We start from the raw sequence: 17,941 nt of genomic DNA, 5'->3' as shown, positions 1-17,941 counted from the left end.
TCCCCACTCACTTCCTATGCCTGATGTTATCTCGGTCTCCAAGGTGCTGTCTCTCTCTCTCTCTCTCTGACTCTCTCTCTCTCGCGCCCACACTCCGTGTGTGTGTGTGTGTGTGTGTGTGTGTGTCTGCGTGCGACTCCTCCTCCCTGGGCTGTCTCTCAGGAGGCTGGAGCTGGGACGGGTTCCTGCTCCTGCAGACTTTGGCTGTTTCGCCTTCTGTGCACCAAAAGCCGCTGACCTCAGTGTAGCAAGTCCCAGCACCCGCCCCCTGCCTCGGGCTGACTTGTGCAATGTCGGGACGCAGGTAGGTCGGGCAGGAGCCACTCTGGGGGTGGGTGGAGAGGGAGTGGGGGAGCAGGTGAGGGAGTGTCGCCGACAAGCCAGGTGCCGAGGAAGTGTTCACTGGGAACTCCCACATAGGGAACTCAATGAGATTCCAGTCTGTAACTCACTCCCGGGTATCTGTTATTCTATATATAAACCCCACCCGAACCCCTCGATTAGATTCCAGTCTGTAACTCACTCCCGGGTATCTGTTATTCTATATATAAACCACCCTGAACCCCTCGATTAGATTCCAGTCTGTAACTCACTCCCGGGTATCTGTTATTCTATATATAAACACCCCGAACCCCTCGATTAGATTCCAGTCTGTAACTCACTCCCGGGTATCTGTTATTCTATATATAAACTCCCCCGAACCCCTCGATTAGATTCCAGTCTGTAACTCACTCCCGGGTATCTGTTATTCTATATATAAACTCCCCCGAACCCCTCGATTAGATTCCAGTCTGTAACTCACTCCCGGGTATCTGTTATTCTATATATAAACTCCCCCGAACCCCTCGATTAGATTCCAGTCTGTAACTCACTCCCGGGTATCTGTTATTCTATAGAAAAACCACCCCGAACCCCTCGATTAGATTCCAGTCTGTAACTCACTCCCGGGTATCTGTTATTCTATATATAAACCCCCGAACCCCTCGATTAGATTCCAGTCTGTAACTCACTCCCGGGTATCTGTTATTCTATATATAAACTCCCCCGAACCCCTCGATTAGATTCCAGTCTGTAACTCACTCCCGGGTATCTGTTATTCTATATATAAACCCCCCCAAATCCCTCGATTAGATTCCAGTCTGTAACGCACTCCCGGGTATCTGTTATTCTATATATAAACCCCCCGAACCCCTCGATTAGATTCCAGTCTGTAACTCAATCCCGGGTATCTGTTATTCTATATATAAACACCCCGAACCCCTCGATTAGATTCCAGTCTGTAACTCACTCCCGGGTATCTGTTATTCTATATATAAACCACCCCGAACCCCTCGATTAGATTCCAGTCTGTAACTCACTCCCGGGTATCTGTTATTCTATATATAAACCCCCCGAACCCCTCGATTAGATTCCAGTCTGTAACTCACTCCCGGGTATCTGTTATTCTATATATAAACCACCCGAACCCCTCGATTAGATTCCAGTCTGTAACTCAATCCCGGGTATCTGATATTCTATATATAAACCACCCGAACCCCTCGATTAGATTCCAGTCTGTAACTCACTCCCGGGTATCTGTTATTCTATATATAAACCCCCGAACCCCTCGATTAGATTCCAGTCTGTAACTCACTCCCGGGTATGTGTTATTCTATATATAAACCAGCCCGAACCCCTCGATTAGATTCCAGTCTGTAACTCACTCCCGGGTATCTGTTATTCTATATATAAACCACCCGAAAACCTCGATTAGATTCCAGTCTGTAACTCACTCCCGGGTATCTGTTATTCTATATATAAACCACCCGAACCCCTCGATTAGATTCCAGTCTGTAACTCAATCCCGGGTATCTGTTATTCTATATATAAACCACCCGAACCCCTCGATTAGATTCCAGTCTGTAACTCAATCCCGGGTATCTGTTATTCTATATATAAACCCCCCCAAATCCCTCGATTAGATTCCAGTCTGTAACTCACTCCCGGGTATCTGTTATTCTATATATAAACCCCCCGAACCCCTCGATTAGATTCCAGTCTGTAACTCAATCCCGGGTATCTGTTATTCTATATATAAACACCCCGAACCCCTCGATTAGATTCCAGTCTGTAACTCACTCCCGGGTATCTGTTATTCTATATATAAACCCCCCCGAATCCCTCGATTAGATTCCAGTCTGTAACTCACTCCCGGGTATCTGTTATTCTATATATAAACCCCCCCGAACCCCTCGATTAGATTCCAGTCTGTAACTCACTCCCGGGTATCTGTTATTCTATATATAAACCACCCGAAAACCTCGATTAGATTCCAGTCTGTAACTCACTCCCGGGTATCTGTTATTCTATATATAAACCAGCCCGAACCCCTCGATTAGATTCCAGTCTGTAACTCACTCCCGGGTATCTGTTATTCTATATATAAACCCCCCCGAATCCCTCGATTAGATTCCAGTCTGTAACTCACTCCCGGGAATCTGTTATTCTATATATAAACCCCCCCGAATCCCTCGATTAGATTCCAGTCTGTAACTCACTCCCGGGAATCTGTTATTCTATATATAAACCCCCCCGAACCCCTCGATTAGATTCCAGTCTGTAACTCACTCCTGGGTATTTGTTATTCTATATATAAACCCCCCGAACCCCCCGATTAGATTCCAGTCTGTAACTCACTCCCGGGTATTTGTTATTCTACATATCCACCATTCCCTTCCTCTATGGCGCCGCCTCCACAGTCAAATAGCCTGACTATGGTTGGGCCCTGTGCTACGGGCTGATGAGGGGGTGGTGCCATAGACGCCCCCTCAGCCCGTGACCCCCCGCAGAGAGCCACGGGTTTCTGTTGGGAAACCTCAGGGCTCCAAGGGCCGAATTTCCCCACCTCCCCCCCCCCTCCCCCCTCCTCCTGGCCAACCCAGCTCAGCAGCCCGTGACTTCCTCTCTCTCTCTCTCGCTCTCTCTCTCTCTGTGTGGCTGGTGTTGTTGCAAAACCCTGCCTCCCTCTCTCACCTCTGCAGCTCGCAACCTCCGGCAGGGCGCAACGGAGGGGTGACAGCTGTGACCTGTGGCCCGAGCGCGCGAGAGAGACAGACGGAGAGAGAGAGAGAGAGAGAGAGAGAGACGGGGAATCAGAGCGTGGCAGAGAACGAGAGAGAGAGAGACAGAGAGAGACAGAGGCAAGGCGCGACAGAGCACCCTAGCAAGCGTGTGGAAGCGAAAGTGTAACAGTCAGAGTGTTGCAAGCCGGAGGCCCAGTCGAGTCTTTGTCATTCTCTCCCTGCCGGCAGGCCCGTCAGTTCCGTCCCTGCAGTGAGTAACCGAGCCCACGATGGTAAGGTAAGCGGCGCCCGGTTTGTCTATCTGTGTCAGTCCGCCATCCCGTCTGAGAGTAGACTCCACCGGGCCCCAACGCGCTGGGACCACACTTCCCCATGCAGCTCTGCCAGTGCTTCCTGGTTTCCTGGGCACCTGCTCCCTCAGACGACCGATTATCGGGTGGTGCCCGCTCTGCCCCCGGACGACTGCTCCCGGCTGCAAGAGGGCCACAGCAATCGAAATCGCCTGTGAATATTCCCAGTGAACGACAGATAAAGTGTTTAACAAGTAGAAATCTGAGTGAGTTTTACTCTGTATCTAACCCCCCGTGCTGTACCCGTCCTGGGAGTGATTGACGGGGACAGCGTAGAGGGAGCTTTACTCTGTATCTAACCCCCCGTGCTGTACCTGTCCTGGGGTGTGTTTGATGGGGGGAAGCATTGTCAGCTGAACCTCGTTGCTGCAACCAGCACTCAGCACCTTCAATTAGGCAGCAGCAAACCCTGTGCTGTACCTGTCCTGGGGAGTGTTCGACGGGGCGGGGGGGGGGGGCGGCGACGAGTGAGCTTTGAATTTGTTATGACTTCATTAACGCCACACCGTGCGATGAGAACTCCCCAGACCAGCTCCCCGAATTGCACGACAGGTTTTCACATTTTAAGGCTTCGATTGTAACAACTGAGCTGAAAACCGTTCACCTCACCGTTCGGCGAGCAGGCTACACCCTCGAACGTGCAGGGCCAGTTCTTTATCCCCGCTGATTGAACGACTCGTAAGCCCACCACCACCACCGCGTATCTCCGATGTTCCAGGCCTTTCTTGGGGTCACCCTCACTGCCGCTGCAGGTCCCAAGCTCCAGACGGTCGCCAGGGGTTGGCATCGCCCTCTGTCCTCACTTCTCCTAAGCACTTGTGATGTGGGCGTCCATGAATCAGGCAACGCCATGCCCTGACCCTCCTTAGGCACCCAATTGGGGTATTGTGTCCAGTTACGGTCGCCAGACTTCAGGAAGGATGCGAGGCTCCTTGAGAGGGTGCAGGGGAGATTCACCAGAACGGTTCCTGGGATGGGAGGGATTTTAGTTACAAGGTGAGGTTGGATAAGCTGGGGCTGAGGAGATTGAGGGGGCATTTCATCGAGGTGTACAAGATTAGGACGAGCTTAGATAAGTTAGACAGAGAAAATCTGTTCCCGTTAACTATTGGTACAAAGACTAGGGGATACAGAGTGCAGGTTTTGGCTAAGAGTTGCAGGGGGGAATACCGGGAAAAACATTTTTGTACCGTGAGTTGTAATGACTGGGAATGCACTGGCTACAGGGGTTATGCCCGCGCGCAGCCAATCCCGTCAACCTCCTGCAAAGCAGGCACAGGAACGGCTCCACACAGATGGTATACAATTGGCCGGACATGGGGCATCCCTGACGCACTCCTCTCCCAAAGCGAAGGGGCGCCGTCAAGGACCCGTTAACCTTGACTAGACACTCCGCGGCGGCTTATCAAAGGTATTCGTGATCCACCCTGTCGAATGCCTTCTCCTGATCGAGGGAGAGAAAGGCGACCGACTGACCAGTCCTCTGGGAAAGATGGATCAGGTCCCGGACCAGGTGGATGTTGTCCTGGATGGACCGGCCCGGGACCGTGTAGGACTGGTCGGGGTGGATCGTGTGGGCCAGCACGGAGCCCAGGCGGGTAGACATAGCCCGGGCAAAGATCTTATAATCCGTGCTGAGGAGGGAGACCGGACGTCAGTTTTTAAGCAGGCGGAGATCGCCCCTCTTCGGCAGCAGGACAATGACCGCCCTGCGCCACGAGAGGGGCATCTCCCCGGTCGCCAGGCTTTCCCCCAGGACCCGCGCGTAATCGTCCCCCAGGACGTCCCAGAACGCCCTGAGGGACTCCACGGTCAACCCGTCCAGCCCCGGGGATTTGCCCCTCGAGAACTGGTGGAGGGCGCCAGTCAGCTCCGCCAACGTGAGCGGAGCCTCCAATCCTTCGGCGCCCTCCGGGCTGACCTGCGGCAGGTCCTCCCACAAAACTCTGCGCGCATCCTCGCTGGACGGATCCGGAGAGAACAACGCACTGTAATAGGTACGGACCGGGAGGCCCATTCCCTCTGGATCCGTGATGGAGGATCCGTCGTCGGCCAGCAGCTCGACGAGCTGCTTACGGACCCCCCGCCATTTTTCCAGTGAGTAGAAGAAGGGTGAGGCGCGGTCCAAATCTTCCAGGATCTGGATCCGCGACCTCACGTACGCGCCTCGGGACCCTATGAGCTGCAGGTCCCTCAGCGCGCCCTTCTTCTCTTTGTACGCCTGCCACAGGGCCGGGTCCGCGACGGCATGACCGAGGCGGGACTCCTAGAGGGCTGTCCCCCTCCCCTCCATCCTGAGGGGTAGGGAGCTCCTGCCCAGTCTTGACACCCTGGATGGTGCGGACCCGAACCAGGAGACAACTCCCCTCCAACAGATGGGCCCTGCACCTCAGAGCCCCGTCTTACCTCTGTGGAGGGGTGCCTTCACCTCTTTCTCTCACTAGGGCGCGGAGGCTCAGAGACCAGAGGTGGAGTTGGCGGCCGGGAGGTTGGTGCAGTGCCCCACCCGCTTGCAGACGTGGCACCGCGCCCCCCCTGTCCGAGGTCCAGAAGACGCGGCAGGCCGTCAAGTGGCCCCCCCCCGAGACCTCCTCCCGCGCCAGCTGCATAAATAGATGGCGGCGGAAGGAGTAGACATGTCGGAGGCTGTGCTCCCGAAGACCGAACGGGACTGGGGTGATCCCCGACCTCACCACCCCCAGATGGTGCAGGTGGGGGAGGAGGAGCTCACTGGGAACAAAGGGCGGGACATTGGACAACATTATCTGCTGTCCCACCTGCCCCGCCACAGTGAGCCCCTTACTCAGGGCCAGAGACACCACCCGCTCCGTCTTCAGGAAGAATGCAGCCTTCCCGCACCTCTTCGAGGCTGCCACAATGGTCGAGGGGCCGACAACCTCGGCCATCGCCTTCACACACGCCTCAATAGACATGGTAGGGTGGGTGTAACTCTTCGCCCTGTTGCTGGTCAGCTTGGATGGGGGCGGGGCCACAGGGGCGGCCGCAGAGGCTGCAGCCGCAGAGGTGTTAGAGGGCCCCGCCACTGGCACAGATGGACTCGCCATGGGTCAAGAGCCAAACCCCACCTCAAATAGAGCAAGGAAAAAATAAATTAGTAATAAGGTAGGGGAGAGGCAGAGGGATACTGAAGAGGAAAAGGGAGGCCGGGAGTGATGACTTCACCAAGGTGGTATGACAGACAACAGTTCAATCAAACCAGTCCTTTACAAACTCTTCGGGTCTTCTGGTTGGGCAGAGGTGCCTTCACCCGGGTCAGCCGAAAGCTGCCCAGGCACTTGTCTGTCTTCTGCTTTTTCCTTAGCGAGGCAGCTTCAGCTGACCCAGGCTGGGCAATTGGGGTGGGGAGGGAGCTTCCTTGTAGGATTAATCCTCTGCAGCAAAAATTGTTCAAAATGTTGCAGCTCTCCCCTCGCCACTCAGCAGTCCCAATTAGACAGCAGCCAACCCCGTTTTTTTTTTTCTTTTTTTTTGATGGGGTCAGTGTAGCTTTACTCTGTATCTAACCCCCGTGCCATCCAGTTTCTTAACACATTGGAGTGTTTTTGCTGCTCTCTCAGTTCTGATATTGCACTGTTAAATTTTTCCATCCGATTGTGGCCTATTTTGGTTAACACATTGTGGTTTGAGTGTCTGGCTTTGTCTCTCTCAGCCCTTCCTCCTGCACCTTCAGGGCTGCTTGAGGTCTGGTGCTGTGGGTTTTCGGCCGGGCTGGGCTTTATTCTGGACTGTTTTGGCGACTGGGTCTCTGCTTGTTTCTCGCTGTTTGCACCATTGCGCTTGTTCTGGGGGAGCAGAATTTCAGCCTTCATCCCTCGCCATCCCTCGCCACCCCGACCACCCCCGACCCCGATGACCTTGCCCCTGAATTCCTGTCCGGACTTCCACGTGGTGCCTTCGAGGCGGGAGGAGTGCACTGTTTTTCCTACTTCCACCTCTCCACAGGGCACAATATATTAAATTTTGTTTCCACTTACCGATTCGGTCAATTATAGACCATATTTTTATCCCAGAATAAAACACCGCAACCATAATTTCTAAATTATCCATTTATTGTAAAACAAGTGTTAACCAGTATTGAAACAAGGCAGAAACACACGGATTGAAATATTAAAGTTCCCTTTATACCTTAGCCCCCTCACACTCACACATACACCGGTTAACTGGAAAAATAAAAGGGATTTTTGTTTTTAGAGCTCTGTTACAGACCAAAAAATAGCACTTGGGCTGCATACTTGTTCATTCTTGAAGAAACACCAGGTGAGCTATGTTGTGTTCCCAAAATTGGCATACAGTCTGACCTCTGAGTACACGTAGACGGGTCACTGGGATCTTTCTTATCAGACAGTGTTGAGATTTAATTCAGCAGACTTGTCTTCAAATACAGAGACGAGGTGAGTTGGCGCAGTGGACTTCTCAGGGTCTTTCAGAGAGGTGCTGGAGAGCTGAGCTGGGTTGTGGTCTTCACTCCTTTCTTGGGAATTCTCTTCTCTCCTTGGGAGACGTCTCCCTTTTTTATCCAGTTCAACCCCCAACTCAAAACAATTCAAAAGCGACGCTGACAACAGGTGGGCAACCTTTTGAGCTCCATCAATCTTGACCTGTCACTTCTTTGCAAATAACTTCTCCCGGCGTCCAAAGTTCTCTGTTGTCTATTGAGCTGGAAGTCAGGTGGTTTCCCAGAAAGACTTGCCGTTGTCATTGCTGGAAGTCAGGTGGTTTCCTGGAAAGGTTTGTTTCCCCTCACACAACCCTCTCAGTGCCCCTTTAAAAAAAAACATTTCCAGGGACTTTTTTCTCCCCCCCACCCCCCCACCCCCCACCCCCCACCAAAGTCGAGTGGTCTTTACATGACCCCGTCGAAAACCCACAAAGGTTCACATTTCTTTAATCTTTGAGAAAGGAGTCCAAAAAAAAAAATTAACGGAACACATAGAGTCAAGGGTTGCGTTGCAGGGGGGGAGCCAGGTGAAGGGTCGGGGGGGGGTGGGGGGGGGGGGGGAACTGCGGAACGCGGCCCCGCCTCCGAAGTGGGCGATGGACGAGACTCCACTTGCCAACAGTAATGTTTTTTATTTCAACACCCTGTCAGGTGGTTTCATCGGGAAAGTAGCGGAATTGATGCTGAGAAGCTGTTGAAAAGTCGAGGGGTCCATGGCAGTTTCCTGGCAAGACCCAGCAAACAGAATCCGGTTGATTTCTCCCTCTCAATTCGGTGAGTGATGTCCTAACTCGCACCCGGTCCCGTTCCCCCCCCCCTCCATTGCCCTCCCCGGTGCTCGCTGACCTACCTCGATTTTAAAATTCACATCCTCGTTTTCAAATCCCTCCCCGTCCTCTCCCTATCTCTGTAACCTCCTCCAGCGCCCGACGACCCTCCCTATCTCTGTAACCTCCTCCAGCCCCCTGCGACCCTGCGAGATCTCTGCGCTCCGCCGATTCCAGCCTCTTGCCCATCCTCCGATTCCCATCTTTCCACCACTGGCGGCCGTGCCCTCCGCCACCTGGGGCCGAGCTCTGGAACTGTCTCCCTGAACCTCTCCACCTCTCCCTCTCTCCCTCCCTCTCTCCTCCTTTAAAACGCTCCTCAAAACTGAGAGAGAGAGAGAGAGAGAGAAATGGAGACAGAGCTAGAGAGAAAGAGAGAGAGACAGACAGAGAGAAATGGAGACAGAGATAGAGAGAGAGAGATAGATGTGGACAGAGAGGGAGAGACAGAGGGAGCGAGGAAGAGAGAGAGAGAGGCAGAGAGACACAGAGACGGAGAGAGAGCGAAACAGAAAGAGACAGAGAGAAATGAAGACAGAGACAGTGAGAGAGAGAGAGAGAAACAGAGAGAGAGAGGCAGAGAGAAAAAAATATATATAGAGAGACAGAAAGAGATAGGGAGTGTGAGAAAGAGAGAGAGAGAGAGAGAGAAAGAGGCAGAGATAGAGATCCACTCATTAACCCGTCTGCTGGCTCTCTCGTCCCTACCAGGGTCCAGGATCAGGTTACACACATCCGCATACAGAACACGGGAGACTACTACGATCTCTACGGCGGAGAGAAATTTGCGACATTGTCTGAACTGGTTCAGTATTATACAGAGCAGGAGAATATCCTTCAGGACAAGGATGGCACAATCATCGAACTGAAATACCCACTCAACTGCTCGGACCCAACCAACGAGAGGTGAGGACAGGACCTTCTCTGCAAACTACAACCCTCACTGTAACACTCTGATATACCCCACACCCCTCACTGCAACACTGAAATATCCCACACCCCTCACTGTAACATTGAAATATCCCACACCCCTCACTGTAACACTGATATATCCCACACCCGTCACTGTAACATTGAAATATCCCACACCCCTCACTGTAACACTGATATATCCCACACCCCTCACTGTAACACAGATACATCCCACACCCCTCACTGTAACATTGAAATATCCCACAACCCTCACTGTAACACTCTGATATACCCCACACCCCTCACTGCAACACTGAAATATCCCACACCCCTCACTGTAACACTGATATATCCCACACCCCTCACTGTAACATTGAAATATCCCACACCCCTCACTGTAACATTGAAATATCCCACACCCCTCACTGTAACACTGATACACCCCACACCCCTCAATGTAACACTGAAATATCCCACACCCCTCAATGTAACACTGATATATCCCACACCCCTCACTGTAACATTGAAATATCCCACACCCCTCACTGTAACACTGATATATCCCACACCCCTCACTGTAACATTGAAATATCCCACACCCCTCACTGTAACACTGATATATCCCACACCCCTCACTGTAACATTGAAATATCCCACACCCCTCACTGTAACACTGATATATCCCACACCCCTCACTGTAACATTGAAATATCCCACACCCCTCAATGTAACACTGATATATCTCACACCCCTCACTGTAACATTGAAATATCCCACACCCCTCAATGTAACACTGATATATCCCACACCCCTCACTGTAACATTGAAATATCCCACACCCCTCAATGTAACACTGATATATCCCACACCCCTCACTGTAACACTGATATATCCCACACCCCTCACTGTAACATTGAAATATCCCACACCCCTCACTGTAACACTGATACATCCCACACCCCTCACTGTAACATTGAAATATCCCACACCCCTCACTGTAACATTGAAATATCCCACACCCCACACTGTAAAACTGATATATCCCACATCCCTCACTGTAAAACTGAAATATCCCACACCCCTCACTGTAACACTGATATATCCCACACCCCTCACTGTAAAACTGATATATCCCACACCCCTCACTGTAACACTGATATATCCCACATCCCTCACTGTAACACTGATATATCCCACACCCCTCACTGTAACACTGATATATCCCACACCCCTCACTGTAACATTGAAATATCCCACACCCCTCACTGTAACATTGAAATATCCCACACCCCTCAATGTAACACTGAAATATCCCACACCCCTCACTGTAACACTGATATATCCCACACCCCTCACTGTAACATTGAAATATCCCACACCCCTCACTGTAACACTGATATACCCCACACCCCTCACTGTAACACAGATACATCCCACACCCCTCACTGTAACACAGATACATCCCACACCCCTCACTGTAACATTGAAATATCCCACACCCCTCACTGTAACATTGAAATATCCCACACCCCACACTGTAAAACTGATATATCCCACATCCCTCACTGTAAAACTGAAATATCCCACACCCCTCACTGTAACACTGATATATCCCACACCCCTCACTGTAAAACTGATATATCCCACACCCCTCACTGTAACACTGATATATCCCACATCCCTCACTGTAAAACTGATATATCCCACACCCCTCACTGTAAAACTGAAATATCCCACATCCCTCACTGTAACACTGATATATCCCACACCCCTCACTGTAACACTGAAATATCCCACACCCCTCACTGTAAAACTGAAATATCCCACATCCATCACTGTAAAACTGATATATCCCACACCCCTCACTGTAACACTGATATATCCCACACCCCTCACTGTAACACTGATTTTTTTTTCTCCAAAATATACTTTATTCATAAAAATCTGTAAAAATTACATTGCCAAACATTTTCCAAACAGCACCAAAAAATACAAACATTGCAAGGGAGATCAGTTTCCTTCAATACTGTCATGAGTTTCTTCCCAACCCTTCCGTTTCACAATTGTCATGTCAATTACAGTTTTACATTTACAGCAATTGAGAATATTAACGATACAGTTCGAGGGGTTTCCCATTGATCCAGCCCCTCAGTCCAGCTTGGTGGGGGAACCTTACACTGTGGTCTTTCCCCATTGAGCCTTTGCTGCGGCTGCCCCAAGCTTTAGTGCGTCCCTCAGCACGTAGTCCTGGACCTTGGAATGTGCCAGTCTGCAACATTCGGTGGTGGACAACTCTTTGCGCTGGAAGACCAGCAAGTTTCGGGCAGACCAAAGGGCGTCTTTCACCGAATTGATAGTCCTCCAGCAGCAGTTGATGTTTGTCTCGGTGTGCGTCCCTGGGAACAGCCCGTAGAGCACAGACTCCTGTGTTACAGAGCTGCTTGGGATGAACCTTGACAAAAACCACTGCATCTCTTTCCACACCTGTACTGTAACACTGATATATCTCACACCCCTCACTGTAACACTCTGATATATCCCACACCCCTCACTGTAACACTCTGATAGATCCCACACCCCTCAATGTAACACTGATATATCCCACACCTCTCACTGTAACACCCTGATATATCCCACACCCGTCACTGTAACACTGATATATCTCACACCTCTCACTGTAACACCCTGATATATCCCACACCCCTCACTGTAACACTCTGATAGATCCCACACCCCTCAATGTAACACTCTGATATATCCCACACCCCTCACTCTCTGCTTCCTCCTCTCGTGTTTTTCTGACTGCCAGTGTCTGTTGTAATTTTGTTTCATGCCTTTGTTTACTCTCACCACAAAGTCCAAACTCCTCACATCAGTTTTCCATATAATGTAAATTGTCAGACAATGAGAGGGATTAATCAAAACATTAAACCGCACAGGCCTGAAGAATTTTTTGCACAAACCCACAGCACATCACAGTCAGTGGAGAATCACATTAACTGAGGGATCTCTCCTTCTCTCTCTTTCTGTCTCTCTCTCTGCCTGTCTCTCTCTCTCTCTGCGTGTCTCTCTCTCTCCTCCCTCCCTCTCTCTCCCTCCCCGTCTCTCCCTCTCTCATCTCTCCCCCTCCCCGTTGCCTCTTTCTCTGTTTCGCTGTCTTTCTGTTTCTCTCCTTCCCTCTCGCCCTCCCTCTCTTTCCTTCTGCCTGCTCTCTCTCTCTCTGTCTCTCACTCACACTCTCTCCCTCCCACCTTCTCTGCGTCCCTCCCTCTCTCTCTGTCTCTCTCTCTCTCCCCTCCCCTCTCCCCCCCCCCCCGTTCTTTCTCTCTCCCCTGCTGTCTCTCTCTCTCTGTCTCCCTCCCTCCCTGTCTGGCTCTCTCTCTTCCATTCTCTCTCTGTCCTGCTCTCCCCCTCTCTCTGTGTCTCGCTCTCTCCCCCTCCATCTCTAACTCTCTCCCTGCTCTCTCTCCCTGTCTCTCTCTCCCCTGTGTCTCTCCCTGTCTCTCTCCCTCTCCTCCCCATCTCTCTCTCTCCCTCCCCATTTCTCTCTTTCTCTCTCCCCTCCTGCCTCTTTCTCTGTCTCTTCTCTGTGTCTGTTTCCCTCCTTCCCTCTCTCCCTCCCTCTCTCTTTCTCTCTCTCCACTCTCTCCCCCACTCTCTCCTTCCCCCTTCTCCATCTCTCTCTAGTCTCTCTCTCCTCTCCTCTCTCACCCCGTTCTTTCTCTCTCTCCCCGCTCTCTCTCTCTCTTTGTCTCTGCTTTCTCTCCCCCTCTGTCTCTCTCTTCCCCTGTCTCTCTCTACTCCTCTGTCTCCCCCACTCTGTCCCCTGCTCTCCTCTCTCTCTCTGTATCTGCTCTCTCAGCGACTCTCTCTCTGCCTCTCTCTGTCTCCGTCTCTCTTTCTCTTACCTATCTCTCTCTCCATCTCTCCCTCCCTGCTCTCTTCCCCACACTCTCTCTCCCGCACTCTTCTTCTCTCTCTGTCCCTCTCTCTCCCCACTCTCTCTCTGTCTCTCTATCCATGTCTCTGTCCTCGTTCTCTCTATCTCTCCCTCTCTCTCAGCGTGTCTCTCTCTCGGCCTCTCTCTCTTTCCGTCTCTCTTTCTCTTACCCTGTCTCTCTCTCTCCCTCCCTCCCCTGCTCTCTTCCCCACACTCTCTCTCTCTCTGTCCCCTCTCTCTCTCCCTCCCTCCCCTGCTCTCTTCCCACACACACACTCTCTCTCTCTCTTTCTCTCCCTGTCTCTCTCTCTCTCCCTCCCCTGCTCTCTTCCCCACACACTCTCGCTCTCCCTGTTTCTCTCTCTCCCCTCCCCTGCTCTCTTCCCCACACTCTCTATCTCTGTCCCTCTCTCCCTCCCCTGCTCTCTTCCCCACACTCTCTCTCTCTCTGTCCCTCTCTCTCTCCCTCCCCTGCTCTCTTCCCCACACACTCTCTCCCTCTCTCTCTCTGTCCCTCTCTCTCTCCTCCCCTGCTCGCTTCCCCACACACTCTCGCTCTCCCTGTTACTCTCTCTCCCTCCCCTGCTCTCTTCCCCACACTCTCTATCTCTGTCCCTCTCTCTCTCCCTGTCTCTCTCTCCCTCCCCTGCTCTCTTCCCCACACACTCTCTCTCTCTGTCCCTCTCTCTCTCTCTCCCTCCCCTGCTCTCTTCCCCACACACTCTCTCCCTCTCTCTCTCTGTCCCTCTCTCTCTCGCTCCCCTGCTCTCTTCCCCACACACTCTCTCCCTCTCTCTCTCTGTCCCTCTTTCTCTCGCTCCCTGCTCTCTTCCCCACACACTCTCTCCCTCTCTCTCTCTGTCCCTCTTTCTCTCGCTCCCCTGCTCTCTTCCCCACACACTCTCTCCCTCTCTCTCTCTGTCCCTCTCTCTCTCTCTCCCTCCCCTGCTCTCTTCCCCACACACTCTCTCCCTCTCTCTCTCTGTCCCTCTCTCTCTCTCTCGCTCCCCTGCTCTCTTCCCCACACACTCTCTCCCTCTCTCTCTCTGTCCCTCTCTCTCTCGCTCCCCTGCCTCTTCCCCACACACTCTCTCCCTCTCTCTCTGTCCCTCTCTCTCTCTCTCCCTCCCCTGCTCTCTCCCACACACTCCCTCCCTCTCCCTCTCTCTCTGTCCCTCTCTCTCTCTCCCTCCCTGCTCTCTTCCCCACACACTCCCTCCCTCTCTCTCTCTCTCTCTCTCTCTGTCCCTCTCTCTCTCTCCCTGTCTCTCACCTCTCCCGCCCCACACTAGTTGACGTGAAGCCCCACTTTGCCCCAGCCTGCTAGCTGATCTTGATCAGTGGTAAGTTATTAATGTAACCGGTCTTTAGTTCAGTGCTTCAGTTCCCCATCAAACTTCCTCTTGGCGGTTGGAAACTCTGGTTGTTGTTCTTTTTTGACGGTTTCTGAGTCAGATGGTGATTAGCAAGTTGCGAAAGTTGAGCCACAGACATTTTCCGTCACGTCAGTCTGTCCAAGGGGCAAAACTGCGGAAGGATTTCTGTGACGAATCTCGCAGAACTCCGACCAGTGACGATCTGAGAGAGATTAAAAAGCAACAAAAAAAAAAAAAAACGGAGCAAGAAAAGACCCCGCATTCGTGCGGCGCCTGTCACGGCGAATCGAGGCCGCTCCGCAGCGCAGCCCGTGCATTGCTTTCGCTTCCGAGCGCCGTCGCGGTTCAGGCGTGCGGAAGGGGCGCATAGCAAGATCCCAGTGAGTCAGGTCGAGGCCCCCCCCGGGTTGGAGACGCAAAGAGGGGCCCCTCCGACCCTGCCCGTGGCGCTCCCTTGGCGCCGACTCTCCGATCCGCGCAGGCAAGGCGGGCATCCTGACTTGGTCTCGGCTGTCCCCCTTGCAGGTGGTACCATGGGCACTTGTCAGGCAGTGCCGCTGAGAGGCTCCTGGGCGAAAAGAAGACACCGTGGATGTTCCTGGTACGGGAGAGTCTCAGCAATCCGGGGGACTTTGTCCTCTCTGTGGCAATCGAAGGCGAGAAGGAGACCGATGGCGAAAAGAGGCAAAAGGTCACGCACATCAAGATAATGTGCCAGGTAAGGGTCAGGGGCAAAGGTCGAGCTCAAATTCCAATTGACCATCAAGTTAATATTTACCCCGACACTCCGATTCTGTCTCTTTCTCGCCACCCCCCCCCCCCCCCCCCCCCACTCTCCTAGGACGACAGATATACAGTTGGAGGCCCGCAGAAATTTGACTCTCTGACAGACTTGGTGGAGTATTATAAACGGTCATTCATTGAGCAGATCGACGGAACCAAGGTTCAACTGAAACAGGTAAATCCTAATTAGATACAGGAGTGGGAGAGAGAGGGGTTAGAGGGCACCTGCCCAGATACAGGAGTGTGTGTGAGGGAGAGGGGTTAGAGGCACCTCCCCAGATACAGGAGGGTGTGAGAGAGAGAGGGGTTAGAGGCCCCTGCCAGATACAGGAGAGTGTGAGAGAGAGAGGGGTTAGAGGCCCCTGCCCAGATACAGGAGGGTGTGAGAGAGAGAGGGGTTAGAGGCCCCTGCCCAGATACAGGAGAGTGTGAGAGAGAGAGGGGTTAGAGGCCCCTGCCCAGATACAGGAGGGTATGAGAGAGAGAGGGGTTAGAGGCCCTGCCCAGATACAGGAGAGTGTGAGAGAGAGAGGGTTAGAGGCCCCTGCCCAGACACAGGAGTGTGTGTGAGGGAGAGGGGTTAGAGGGACCTCCCAAGATACTGGAGTGTGTGTGAGAGAGAGGGGTTAGAGGACCTCCCCAGATACAGGATTTTGTGAGAGAGAGAGGGGGTTAGAGGGGCCTCCCCAGATACAGGAGTGTGTGTGAGGGAGAGGGGTTAGAGGGACCTCCCCAGACACAGGAGTGTGTGTGAGAGAGAAGAGTTAGAGGGACTTCCCCAGTTATAGGAGTGTGAGAGAGTGGTTAGAGGGAACTTCACAGATACAGGTGTGTGAGAGAGAGGGGTTAGAGGCCCTGCCCAGATACAGGAGTGTGTGTGAGGGAGAGGGGTTAGAGGGACCTCCCCAGATACAGGAGTGTGTGTGAGGGAGAGGGGTTAGAGGGACCTCCCCAGATGCAGGATTTTGTGAGAGAGAGAGAGGGGGTTAGAGGGGCCTCCCCAGATACAGGAGTGTGAGAGAGGGGTCAGAGGGACCTCCCCAGATACAGGAGTGTGGGGAGAGGGTTAGCGGGACCTCCCCAGATACAGCATTTTGAGAGAGAGAGAGAGAGGGGTTAGAGGGACCTCCACGGATACAGATTTGGTTCATCTCTCTCTCTCTCTCTCTCCGTCTCTCCCGCAGCCTTATTACGCCACCCGGATAAACGCTGCAGACATCGAGAACCGCGTTCAGGAGCTGAACAAGACGGAAAACCCCAATGTGGCTAAAGGAGGATTCTGGAAGAGTTTGATGTGAGTGCCTTCGTCATCTCCCTTCGGACCCTCTCACGGGCTAATTTCCGATCGCCTGTCCCTCCGCCCTTCACCCGCCCTCCCCCTCCCAGCATCACTGGCCCTCGGGGAGGAGGCACTGACCTACCCCCCCCCGCCCCAACTCCGTGACCTCGCCCCACTCAAGGGAGAGCGATCAGGAGCAGGAACCCGGGCTGATGAAGGGGAAGGAAAAAAAAAACCGGATGCTCTGACGATTATCACGTTGGGGGTCTTTACGGCGTGCCGTGGTCGCGCCGCCTCCCGCAGCGGAGCAGCGGCCATTCCCGAAACATGGCTCCCGTTGGCGGCGAAGCTGCCCTCGACTCCTTTTCTAACCTCCCTCCCCTCCCACGCTCTCTCTCTCTCTCTCTCTCCAGGCGCTACAAAAACAGGAAGATGTCAAGAAGCAGAGCCGTGCCGAGGGTCAAAGGCCAGAAAACAAGTCCAAAAACCGCTACAAGAACATCCTACCCTGTGAGTTCGTGACCCTCCCCCCCACCCTTGGCACTTGACTGGGCTTCAGTTGCGGGAAGGCTTGGATCCTCCGTGTACGACCGACTGACTTGTCCCTCTTTCTCTCTCTCTCCCTTCCAGTCGACAACACTAGGGTCATCCTCCACACTAAGGAAAGCAGCCCGCCCTACGCCGATTATATCAACGCCAATTATATTAAGGTACGACGAAGGGGTGAGGCTGAAGGGAGGCGGGGGAGGGGGTCGTCACCGGGGAGGGGGCAGGGAGCAGGAACACAGGGGGGGCCGACCTGCCTGGCAGCTCCAGGTCTAAATACGCCAACAGGCCCGAAATCAAGCCTGGGCCTTTGCTAGGCCTCAGGCTCGCGTTCGAGCGCAGGGTGGGGATTTGCGGCCCGGGGTGGGGGGGGGGGGGTGCGGTTTTTTTATGCTGAGCCGGGCTCA

General features: G+C 53.0%; 1 protein-coding gene across 1 annotated transcript in view; it reads left to right on the top strand.

The window, feature by feature from the left end:
- Positions 1–221: 221 nt before the first annotated feature.
- Positions 222–17,941, top strand: part of LOC137363817 (tyrosine-protein phosphatase non-receptor type 6-like) — a 23,446-nt gene continuing 5,726 nt past the window's right edge. The window contains exons 1-8 of the mRNA XM_068027376.1: positions 222–304; positions 8,523–8,645; positions 9,410–9,604; positions 15,452–15,644; positions 15,768–15,884; positions 16,894–16,999; positions 17,397–17,498; positions 17,619–17,698. Of these exons, the coding sequence (XP_067883477.1) occupies positions 291–304; positions 8,523–8,645; positions 9,410–9,604; positions 15,452–15,644; positions 15,768–15,884; positions 16,894–16,999; positions 17,397–17,498; positions 17,619–17,698 (930 nt within the window). The 5' untranslated portion in view covers positions 222–290. The remainder of the gene's footprint in view (positions 305–8,522; positions 8,646–9,409; positions 9,605–15,451; positions 15,645–15,767; positions 15,885–16,893; positions 17,000–17,396; positions 17,499–17,618; positions 17,699–17,941) is intronic.

Source organism: Heterodontus francisci, unplaced genomic scaffold, assembly GCF_036365525.1.
Source record: "Heterodontus francisci isolate sHetFra1 unplaced genomic scaffold, sHetFra1.hap1 HAP1_SCAFFOLD_772, whole genome shotgun sequence".
NCBI classification, from domain to species: domain Eukaryota; kingdom Metazoa; phylum Chordata; class Chondrichthyes; order Heterodontiformes; family Heterodontidae; genus Heterodontus; species Heterodontus francisci.
The sequence above is the reverse complement of the archived record's forward strand: the minus strand, read 5'-3'. Positions and strand labels throughout refer to the sequence as shown.